Source organism: Aphelocoma coerulescens, assembly GCF_041296385.1.
Source record: "Aphelocoma coerulescens isolate FSJ_1873_10779 chromosome Z unlocalized genomic scaffold, UR_Acoe_1.0 ChrZ, whole genome shotgun sequence".
NCBI lineage: Eukaryota > Metazoa > Chordata > Aves > Passeriformes > Corvidae > Aphelocoma > Aphelocoma coerulescens.
In genome coordinates this window covers 27963561-27975815 of record NW_027184085.1, presented here as the reverse complement: position 1 = coordinate 27975815, position 12255 = coordinate 27963561, and the positions used below count along the sequence as shown (strand labels likewise).

Sequence of the window (12255 nt, the reverse complement as noted above, 5' to 3'; positions counted from 1 at the left end):
TAGAACTGTCAATCTTCATAGCAACTATGCAATAATGAATAAATTGTTTTAGAAACATTGCACGAAATTCATCATGGTTTGTATGACGCCCTGTAGAATGTATTTGAAATTTAGTCTAATTTAAAATTTGCTCAAATGTATTCTATCTATCTATCAATTTTACAGACTAGCAGGATTCGATTTAATGTTAACCAGTTTGTATTAAAAACCAGCAGTTAAGTTTCTCTGGAATTCATAATCTGAGTAAAGTTCCTTTAACTCTCAAAGGCCAGCTATTAATTTTAGAGAAATAAGGGAGTTTATAATTAGTGTTGATCTGTGTCTCATTGCACTTTGAAATATAGGACCAGACAGCAAAGAGAAATTAAGAAAAAACAGAAGTGTTAATTCTTAATATTAAAAGCAAAGGCAAGAAAAGGCATGTCATGCATACTTCATGATCAGGTTTATACATGAAAAAAAAATTCATTAATTGTCCCTTTTTCCTTCAATGCAACATTGCAGTTAAGAAGTGTAGTAAAGGCATCTTACTATGAAAAGTAATTAAGCGAAAGGAAGTTTGATTTTATGAAAATCTGTTATACTAAAAGCAATTTAACACATTAAGAGCCATCCTATTACAGCATTTTTACATTCATATTTACCATGGAACTGATTTTTAGAGGGTCCTTTTTGGCACCATCGGATTGATACCTTAAAAACAGAACAGAACAAGTTTGAATTTGCTAATAACTCCATCAGAATAATAAATTAAATTCCTATCTTTGTATTTGCATATGGTTCTATACTGAACCTCATCTCAAATGTTACAGCCTGTTTGATCCATGACACTACAAAAAAGGCAATGCAATTGTCAGATGTCTAGCATAAACTATTTGAATACAGGAACTGAGGGAATTTTAGTATTTGCTTGCTCAAGCTTGCTTTTAGGGTAATTTTCTTTTACAGACAAAAAGATCACTACAAAATGAAAATAATACGGTTTTGTTTATATTCAAATTATCTCCTCCAAAATATTTGCCAATGATATCTCAATAGCTAAGAAATCGTAAGGGAAAAAGAGATTTTTAAAAAGCTAATTTGGTGAATTAATTTTTAATTAGATGCTTTTAATTAGAAAAATAAAGACTTCTAATAAACTCTTCACAATGTCATTAAAGATACTCACGCAAAATCACCTCCTAAAGTACAGATAAGCTGAGCACCAAAAACACTCCATAAGGATAAACCTCCACATTCCCAGGTCACCATCACAACACAGCTATCAGGCGACCATCTGACTAGTTTAACAGGTCCTGTTTTATTCCAAATATCTGTTTAAAAGCAGACAATAAAATAAGTGAAAAGCATCGAAAGTCCTTCAACTCGTTTCACCATAAGAGTAGAAACAAAAACACATGAAAGTAAATGTTTTATTTTTCAATTAACTGATGCATTCATCAAAACTGACCATCTCAAAATGAATAAGCAGCAAATTGAAAATTATTTCTTTCCAATGCATGCTTGGTTTCAAAAGAAACTAAGAATACAGGAAAATATGCCAGAAACGCAGAACTACAATTCTGATAAAATGATTTTTCTGACAGAAGAGGCACTTTACACAACTGTAAAACTTATTTACAGATTTGTTTCTAACTGAAAAATAATAGACACACACATTTTCAGTTGAAGATGCAGTTTACCCGTACTTTGTATGCTCCTTGCTCTCAAACACAAAAAAATTCCCTGCAGTGCAGGAAGGGTGGTGCATTACTCAGTGTTTCTTCTGTACCCTACATGTCAGTTGCTTCCAGTTAATTCACAGTTCTATTATACTCCTTATCAGTTTTGACAATAACCTCTCATTTCCTCAGGTAATTGAAAAGTAATTTCAAGATTTAGTTAAAAAAAGCCACAAACAAAACCCACCCAAACCCTCACATATGAAACACATCCAAAAGTTAATTAAAAAGCAAGCAGCTAAATACAAAGACACAAGAGGTAATTACTACAAACAAACAGGAGTAAATACTAATCACATCACTGATTATGCAAACAAATAAACAGAGGTTAACTAGCCAAGGATAAAAAATATACTGTACCCTAAAAACAGCTGGACAATTCTAGCAATAAAAGTAGCTCACCAGGATATTGTTTTGGTGTCAGTTCCAATTTATGAGAAAACTGCATGGCGCCAGTGGTGGTATCTATCGTATAAACCTGCACAGAGCCACTGGAAGACATTACACATGCTTTAGACTACAGACATTTGGATTTCTCATCAGTTTCAAGAGGCTAAGTAAAAGCTGCTTTTTCTCTCACCAATACCAAATTTATCTAGAACAGAGATGTTGTATCAAATAATAGTCAAAGAACCTTATGAAACAAATTTCTAAGGAACTTTCCAGAAGGCATGAAAGGACCCAAAACACCAGCCCTAGAACAATCAATGTACCAAAACTACTTCATTCTCCGAAAAGACATATGCACACACAATCCACGTGCATTTATGGCTTCCAACTGCAAGACAATCCATGAGGGAAGGCAGTATTTACTCAGTGCTAATGTTTCATCAGGGATGTACTAAGACATACTAAGATCAGTAAATTAAAGTAACTATTCCTGTTTCAGAAGAAACACCAACACACCACACTGTTACTACAAACATGAATACTAGTTCTTAAGAGGACAGCTGAAAAATAAACTACCATATTTTTTGAAATGCTCTAAAAGAAAACCCAAGTAAAATACAAAGAAAATAAAAAGCTGTACTCTAAGGCCAGCTAAAGCAGTATTATACAGGGGACTTGAAGGAACAGTAAGAAAAATACCACAACTAAAAGAACTTCTGCAACATTTAATTTATAAACATTCAAAGTTACTCAGCCAACATTTTTCCTGACCAAATCATGACTTCCCAGAGCATCTTCTCTGTGAGTGTGAAGTGCAGATTGTTGTCCAATATTATTATGATTAACTACTTAAAACTGACCTTATAATCCTTCTTTGAGATTAGCTGGGATAGCAGCACTTTCCAATCCTTGCTACTAGCCCAGCCAACTTTTTTTTTTTTTCCCAGAGCAGAACAGCAAGCATAAATTTCAACTGCAGTTCAAGCAGGCAACCACTTCCTTCCACTTCTTTCCTACCTTCTTGACAGAGCACTTTATACCATCTCTAGGCAGACTGATCATTTTCATCTTTACAGTTCTTGTAACACAACTTGGTAAGAAGTAACTACTAGTTCAGCTTTATAATTGAACAATCTCCCCCTGCTCTGAACCAGCCTTAAAAAACTTACTTGGCACATCCAAACGCCATTAGCCTGTATTTGTTATTCACCGCCACACAAGTTCCATCAACTACATCTTGTGCCCAAACACCATGGAGCTGCTGTAAGGAAAGGAATTCAGAAGATTTTTTTGTTAAATAGTCTGTTTATTAATGACAGTCAGCTTCTATCCATGTACACCATACTACACATATGTCAGTTGACTTCCATCATCTCATAAAATTTCTGTTGATGTCAAGATCAACTGACATGGCTCAAACAAACAAAATCCAGTATATGCAAATCTGGTTTCATTCTTCTTAACATAAATTACAGTATATAAGAAAACTGTTTATAAGACCTCTTAATAACAAAACAAGTCAATACCTATAAGGCAAAAAAGTCCCTAACACCGCCTAGTAAAAAAAAAAAAAAAAAAAGTAAATTATATTAAGAATGAAGAGAAAAACAGGAAAGTAAGTTCCCATCTGCAACAGCTGAGATCATAGATGTTTTAAGTGTGTGAAGGAGTCTGGACATTAGATGTATACTTTTCATTTTTCTGTAATTAAAATAAAGATACCTAACAACAAAATGTCACAGTTTTTAGGCTGAATTACAGGTAAGAAAACACCTAACTTGGAAAAGATTCCTGTAAAACAAATTCTGAAGTATGCTTGTCACTATGAGAAAGAGATAGACTTGATTAGGACTAAGTCCTAAACACAGTACTTAGGATATTTAGCCATAGGAGAAACTACTTCCTATCATCCCACTTGTAACAGGAAGTCTGTTGGCCTGACACGGTAGGACCACTTCTATAGTGACAATTTGAACAAATAAATGACAGTTAAATCTATTATCAATTACAGTCTCCCTGTGGTTCTAACCCCCTAAAAATCTAGCTCAAATTATGATACAAAATGCAGTCTTGTTCTTATGCTGTCTCTTAAGCAAATGTTAATTTTTAGTTTCTTTGTAGCTGAACGGAATTTAAAGTGGAAAGCTAACTGAAATGCAGAGACCAAGGAAAACACATTTATTGTACAGTGCATGGTAGAAATGCTAAAGGAAATATACCTCAGCAGTGAATCTACTTGACATTGGTGTAATGAAACCAACTCTGCCATCATTAAAAACAACAGCAAAGCCATCAAGCGTGGCACAGTATTCCATATCTCTGATGTAAACATCTTCAAAGCCCAAAAGTGAACCTGCTGAGAAGATATCAGTAATTTAAAAATATGTGAATAAAGAAATACTGCAAGCCAACAGACATTTCAGATGTTTATTACTTCAAAGAGAAAACGTAATTTAAACATTTCATTCCCATTTACAAAAGGCAAAATTTTCTCATCTCTGCTTAAGAACAGGGTTAGTATTTTATATTAGATGGTATGTCACTAAGAGGTAACTATTGTAAACAATATAAACCCTAAAACCTACCTCGAGAAGACTGCAGATCCACAGAAAATGGAACTGTACATAGGTTGATTGCCTTCCTTCCATTGGTCATACCATCCCAGTGAATGAGATGGAGAAATCCATCAGCAGTAGCAACAAGCAGATCCTCTAACATGGACTGCAAACTAATAAAAGGTATTTGTTAAGACCTAAAAGATCTACATCTCAAGTCAATGTCACAGAAATATCAATTAATGTCATAAACACTGTACTACTGCCTCTTGTACCAGCAACCCCTCTGACAAAATATGGTATACACCTCGATTCTTCTCCAGCAATCACAGTTCATGAACAGGTCTGTATTGTCAGAGGAATTGCTTAACTGGTATACTAACTGCTGAAGCTCACATTGCTATCCTTTTGACTAACCATAAGACATTGCTGCCAATAATCAATTATTCATCTATCCTATAAAATTAACAATACTGCCTAGGCTGTAAATAATTCACAATACATTTTAATCTGTGGTTGAAACAAACTGATGAAGGAGAAATTAGACTCCTCTTAAATCCTTCCTTAAACATCTCCAAAATCCTGACAACTACTGTTAATCGACTTGAACGCAAAGCTTTTTCCGGTATATACTGCATGTCTTCCAACAGCCATTTTTTTCTAAGGAGCCTCTTCCCAAATTCACTTTGTTACTTTTCCACCTCACCCCAACGCTATGAAGTTTCACCAAATTTTCACACACACATACTTAGCATGTTCAAAATTTCTTTATAAGAAATGCAATCACCCCAAAAAAGCAAGAGGTAAAGAAAAAGGACAAATATGGACTCTCTGCGGGCATCTGGAGAAATGCTGAAAACCTACCAATGCCTCCATGAAATCTCTAATATACACTTTGAGCTGAAGGACAAACTCATTTATAGTAATACATGGTAATACTGAGCATACTATATACTTCTATATGCCAAAAATATCAGTGTGGCCAAGAATTCTTAAACAGCAATTCACTTTTTCACCTCCTCAGAAGTACTAGCTGCTAATAGTAACTTACTAATCTTATTCTTACTATTAATAAGCCTAAAAACTTACTAGAAGCCTTTTCTTTCATCCAGTTTTCCATTCACTTTTTAGAAAGTACTAGTATATATGCAAAAATTCTCAAGACCCAATTAGTGTCCATACCTTGTGATAGATGCTTGCAAGTCCAGCACTTTTTTCATTTCTAGATTTAACGAAGGAGCACACTGTTCTTCCTTATAATGTGGGGTTCCCTTCAGATGTGGGCTTCCTCTAAAATACAAGAGAATTACAATTAAAACAAGTCGTCCCTCAAAAGACTCAAGAGTTACTGACTTACACTCCCCTGTGGTCTTTTTTCCCCCATCATATATACATATATGTGTATATATATATATATATATGTGTGTGTGTGTGTGTGTATATACACAAACACATATACACCAACCAGTCATGTGCAATCTGCCACAAGCAGCACTGATTATCTAGGATGTAATGTTGGTGCTAAAAGTGTATCACATCATTCTCTATATCTAGAGCATGGAGGCAAAATAAGACAATGAACAGTGAATCAACATTACAACAGCTGTGTGTCCTGCGTTAATACTCCTAAAGTAAGTGATAAGTATCAGTGAAAAATCTGATTCAATAAATTATTACTCAACTGTTTACAGTAACTAAATATGTTGAATTCTTAAGTATCTCCAAATCATTATTTTTCAAGATGCATTACAGATATTACAGATGGCAGTGTTTATGTTTCTTCCATTCTTTTTGCCAGATCAATATTTATAATACAAATTCAGCATGCATAACGCAAGTAGACATCTATTACAGTATTTAATATGAATATTTCTCCCTGCAGCAAATTAATTAGTTTTTAACCTAAGTCCTACTAAGAAGAGATGACAGAACACTGAGTCCCTCCCTTTAAATACACCATTACACAGTATCAACTTCTAGATGTAAAAAGTTTCTCATTTTTATCTTCCTCATTTTAGATTTCACATTCCATTCATTACTTTACAGCATCATTATACATTACTACACAGCATCATTAAAATATTCCTTACTTATCTGGGTTATCAGATGTGCCATGTGCTTAACTTTTTTTTAAATGAAAACTGACCTACAGCCATAAGTATTGTAACAGGTCATCCAGCTCATCCATCTAATGAGCATTACAGTAAGCAAAGCAAACTATGAATAAAACAGGCACTTCAGACAAGTTAGAAAGTAGAGTAACTTCAACAGTCTGAAACAACAGATATGTACACAAATCTATGTAATCTTTACCTGTATTTTAAATGACAAAACACTTCCTTTAATTTACATCAGGATAGCAAATGTAACTGCTTAAGACATGGCAGAAACCAAAGCAGATGCAGCTTTAGAGAAGTTTGATACCACAAGGATACATTCTCTTTCCTGTCTTGCTTATCTCAGTTGATATCAAGTTCCTTCATTCCATTCCCATCTTATAGCAACACAGAATTCATATCTGTTATTCTTTCACAGGCACTATACCTTTCCTTACGTAGCAAGGACAAAGATATATGCCAGCTAGGGTGAGACCAAGGTAACCTTTGACAATCTGGTGTTACCAGATGGAAGTAGCATCATCTTTCCAGAACAAAACTATGGCAGCTGTGAAAAATTACAGCAAAAAATGAGAAAAATTACTTTAAGGTTAGTTAATCTGCCACCAAAAGATGCCAATTTGTATTAGATTTGTATTGAATTATTAAAATGTTTGGTTTGCATTTTGAATGAAAATTGATTGCAAAAGGCAGCCGTCTTAAGAAAGAATAGCCCTTCACGTAAGCTAGCTATCATGGACTGACAGGAACCCTGAAAAAACCAGTCATTTCTTTTTTTAATAATACCAGCATGGTGGGGTTGTCGTGGTGTTTTTAAAACTTACAAAACCCCAGGTGTCTGGAGATAGGCTTTTCAACCCATGTGAACATACCATTCCAGAAAGTATACCTCCAAACTAGATAAAATTACTCTGGTTTATCAACAATCAGTGATACAACTGAATTGTGCAAGCAAACAACTAAAACAGAGACAAAAGGGTTGAGTAATGCAGAAATGTTACTGTTAGATAGGTATAAGACACAACTTAACATGTCTGTTGCAGCTGACCAAGGTACATAAAACCAAGTGTAAACTCAAGTGTTTCTGCACAGCACAAACTACAAAGCCAGAACAGTAACATGGTTTAAAAGACATCTTTTGCAGGAAGAAAAATTTCAAGTTTCCATGTGGGCTGGCTTTTTTTTCTTTCAACACCTTTGATAAAAAATAGCTTGAAAGAATATTTGAATATTTTCAGTTTCATGAGCTAGTTTTAGCAAATTTGTCGCCATCTTATCTTTTCCACTGGGGCACTATCACTCCTGTCCCAAAAAGGGTTCTTTTACCTGACTTGCAAGAGGCTGATCCACACACAGAGCTGAGGTACATCACCTTGACTGAAACTCCAAAAATGCCACTATTTCAATTTATTGCCTGTGATTATGTCTAATTAATCAATTCAAAAAGAAACCCCTGATATGGGCGCAAAGGGGGTGCTACCAAAAGTACACTGTGTTTGTATAGTCCACATCTGCATGAGTCAGCCTTACTGGCTGAGTTCCTTTGACCTTTAAACGAAGAATGCACACAGCTGACTGAAGCAGGAAAGAATGTTTGGTCTGGGTTGCCACATCAGCATCTGCTACGGCTGCTGCCAAACTTTAAGTAATTCACTTTTGCACAAGAATTGAGGGGAACAAACACATTCCAGTGACCAACCAGCTGCACGTTGAATCAAACATAATCATTGCTATTTGCATGGCATCTGTTAATGTAACTAAGCCTGTGAATAAATCTCTTAAAACTCAGAACTGAGAAAAATCTGCAATCCAAGAAAACCTCAAACATGGAAAGATTATGGATACCGTTTTTAAAAACCCCACCACACCAAACTTAAAAGCATCCTAAATTCAAGAAAGAGGCAGCACCATGCAAAAGCAGAGTCAGATAGACTCCTCAACTGGTAGGAAGAATTTCCTTGAAGTTTTTTATCTGGAATGGCGGGAAGTTCATGGAGGAAACAGGACACGAGCCAGCTAATTTTTCTAGGTGCACAGTACTGCATTTATGTCCTCCACTAATTGCACAGCAGTTAAGTCATACAACACGATCCACAAACAAAATTCATTCAGAAATAATATTAACTAATTTGCTACTGCTACCAAAAGCACATAGGAAATACTTAAGAAGTTAATTATAGCACAATCTGTAAGGACTTCTTTATAATTGCAATTAAAGTATATAACGCATATTATTTTTAAGTCTGTTCTAAGACATTGAAAATAATGTTCACTGTTTTCTGCTTAGTAATAGAGAATTCTAGTCCTGAGGCAGAATTAGCATTAAATCAGATTAAAGTTTCCACTGTACTATTCAGATAATCACAGTAGTACAGGAAGCATTTATGGTTGGTTAATAGTTTAGAAAAATTCATAAATGCTCTCAGAGTTAAAAAACACTGTGCTTCAAAAAAAAAAATACTGTGGCTAATGGTGGACAATGTATTACATAAAAAAACCAAACAAGCCAGTAGAATCCATTCTCACTAGCTAAACCATGAAAGTAATGAGAGCTAATGGAGACATTTCATTGCAAAAAAATATTAAAGACTTCAGACTATCAAAAAATATTTTTAGAACAGTTGTTTGATACAAACACAGTAAAATATTTTTATACTACTTTTGGGCTATGATATTCTTAGTTGTTCCTGCTAAAATGGCTTCTTCAGTAATACTTGGAGTGGGAGGGAAGGGACAAAAAAAAGATTAAAAATCATGATGTTTCAGCCATTAATGGCAATATTTATATGACAAAACCAGGGCAGTGTTCCTAAAATAATTAACATCACCAAGAACTCCAAGTTGCTCTCCTTGAAGGCAAAAAGGCAAAAAACTGGCAACAGCCATTATCGTTGCATTAGCACAATTACACAGTGTTTACTAACCATTTTACAGTGGTTCATGTGCACTTCAGTTAGTATTCACACTGAAAAGCTGAGGACTTACTTTTTTTATACCTGATTCAAAGAGCCTGCATCATCACCTGTGAGCTTTGATTTTCATGCAACTAGCACCTTCTCACCCCTAAACCTGCATCTCTCCACCAGATACTACAGGCAGCCACCAGCTGAGGATTAAATATGTCTGGCTGGATGCAGAGCTGTATTCATACAGATTGGAAATAGCGCACCAACAAAATAAAAGTGAGTTTACAGTAACAACTATAAAGAATAAATAAGGGCTTAGAAAAGTAATTCTTAGTACAGCCTTTACTACACAATTAGGTAGTAGCAGATTTCTGCAGTTTGAGAAAAGAAACAACTAGCTAGCATATTAATCAACTATCCAAATAAAAAATTTGGTAAATGGTTTACCAAATTATTATTTCAGTTGCAAAGATTTCTTGACAACAGTTAAAACCTCTTGAACCACCACACCAAGAGTTTACAAGTGCCATAATGGCTAATAAAAGTTCTACAGCTAATCTAGTTTTAAAAATACATTTTCCAAACAATGCCACAATCTTACAGGAAAACCACACTGGTAAAGTTCAGCAGAAGCTTAATTCTCAGCAAAAATTACCTAGTAAGTTAATTAACCATACACTTCATTGATTATCCTTGCAGAGTTTGAAGTTCAAAACCTTTGTACATACTAATCTTCAGTCCGTTGAATCAGGAAATAAATGTCCACTGATGAGGCGATTTATGGCACCTATAAACCATCATGCTATAGAAAAGGAGATAGCTTTTAAAAACACCAGAAAGAGTAGGATATGAATAGAGTAACCAAGTGTATAAGCAACAATACAGCATTGTAAACCAGCATATGAACTAGTTTCTTCACATATTCATACTGGTTAGATAACAACTTTAATTTTTAAAGCTTTTTCATGGACTTAATAATCTACACCAATGAGGTCTCATTCTAAATTTACACAACATTCATATCACTCCCCAAATGCAGGCTCCACTTGAGGATATGAAGAAACCTGACACAAAAGAATCTCCAATTACCACGTTTAGTTAATTAGCCATGTAAAGTTTTACAATTTCGTCTTTTTTGAAGGCAAAAATATCGTCAGCACTAAGTCGCATATGCTCTTCAAGCAAAAAAACTTCAGATACTCTCCTTGGCAAAACTCTAAGCAGAAATAACAATCAGTTCAGAACAGAAAAGCCTCTACAATGATGGTGTTACTCATGTCCTTACTGTCAAACAAAGGAATAGCTGTACAAATTCGTTTGGAAACTCCTCAAAAAATTACCGCTGTACCTTGCCACAGCTTACAAAGCTGCAAATCTGCTTATATGCACTGTCACTTTCCTTAAGCATATCACAGGCAGAGATAAATTTTATTTTAACATCTTATATGTTAAAATACATATAATCTTACCTCACATACATTATTTTTCACGTTTTACCTTGTAGTTACTTTAGTAATTGGGTGGTACAACCAGACTGAACTAATTGAAGCAGGACTTTGTACTTGTGCTCACTACAGGAAAATATCCCAGAATGTGGGCTAATGGCCAATACTGATTCTCTTCCAACTCTGCTCTGAACTGGAGCAAAGCATCCAAGAGCTGGAACGAAACTGCAGGCTACTCTGGCTCGATTTAAAAAAACTAAACACCATACAATTACTGCTTTTTTCCCCCTGTCTTTAGTCTCACAAATTAAGCAGGATACCGTAAGTTTTCACTGAGCATGAATGACAGTTCACTCCAAGAACAGACTGGCAATTCCTAGCCACGTATCAACAGTGACAGAACCATTTTCTTTGACAGAAAAATTACATTCCTAAAGTATCACAATTTTACAAAAAACTACCAATGGATTCCAGCAGTAAAAATTAAATATTTATTTTATTACATATACATATTTGTATGTCGCTCTTATGGCATGAGCACTTGTTTTATCACATAAATCTAGCATCAGGTTTTTATATATAGTAACCATAATACTGAACAGGTTAGTTGACTAACTCTTACCATACCTACATGAGTAGATTTTAAATAGATTAAATCTCTAAAGGCATGAAATAGTGTTTAAAAAGTATTTCCCACTAAACCTTCTTAAAGTATTTAACATATTCTGAATTTCATTAGAGCTAAGTCTTCAGTTACTAATACAACAAACTTCAAACAGTTTTGAGGGTCACAAAATGTTAACTTTGGATTTCAGTACTTCCATTAAAACACCGAATTTCAAAATATAAAGGCCCTTACAATTAGTTGATATGAAAAGGAGGAAATCATTCCAAATATGCATTTTTGAACAGGAAATCAATTTTCCTAGGCTCTTGATTCTATCTGGTTTAAAACAACCAATAGCAGGGTGCAGGGGAAGTTCAAACCTTATTTTCCAAAATCTCTTCATTTCGTAATACTGAAAGATAAGGAAAAGCAAAGACTCTGGCATTCAAACAGGACAGCATCTTAACCTCAACTCATGCTTTAGCTCTTTTACTAAAAGTGTGGAGATTAGATT

The 12255-nt window shown here is 34.7% G+C and overlaps 1 protein-coding gene across 4 annotated transcripts in view; it reads right to left on the bottom strand.

Annotated features, from left to right (window-relative positions):
• Positions 1 to 12255, bottom strand: part of RIC1 (RIC1 homolog, RAB6A GEF complex partner 1) — a 47341-nt gene that overhangs the window by 16767 nt on the left and 18319 nt on the right. For 2 of the 4 annotated variants that reach the window (XM_069000915.1, XM_069000912.1), the window contains exons 4-10: positions 5849 to 5956; positions 4697 to 4839; positions 4331 to 4467; positions 3281 to 3372; positions 2124 to 2212; positions 1169 to 1313; positions 645 to 693 (exon numbers count right to left, since the gene is read on the bottom strand). In XM_069000915.1, the coding sequence (XP_068857016.1) occupies positions 645 to 693; positions 1169 to 1313; positions 2124 to 2212; positions 3281 to 3372; positions 4331 to 4467; positions 4697 to 4839; positions 5849 to 5956 (763 nt within the window). Of the gene's footprint in view, positions 1 to 644; positions 694 to 1168; positions 1314 to 2123; positions 2213 to 3280; positions 3373 to 4330; positions 4468 to 4696; positions 4840 to 5848; positions 5957 to 11158; positions 11213 to 12255 lie in introns of those variants that run through there. The other 2 variants (XM_069000914.1, XM_069000913.1) reach the window with 2 other exon arrangements.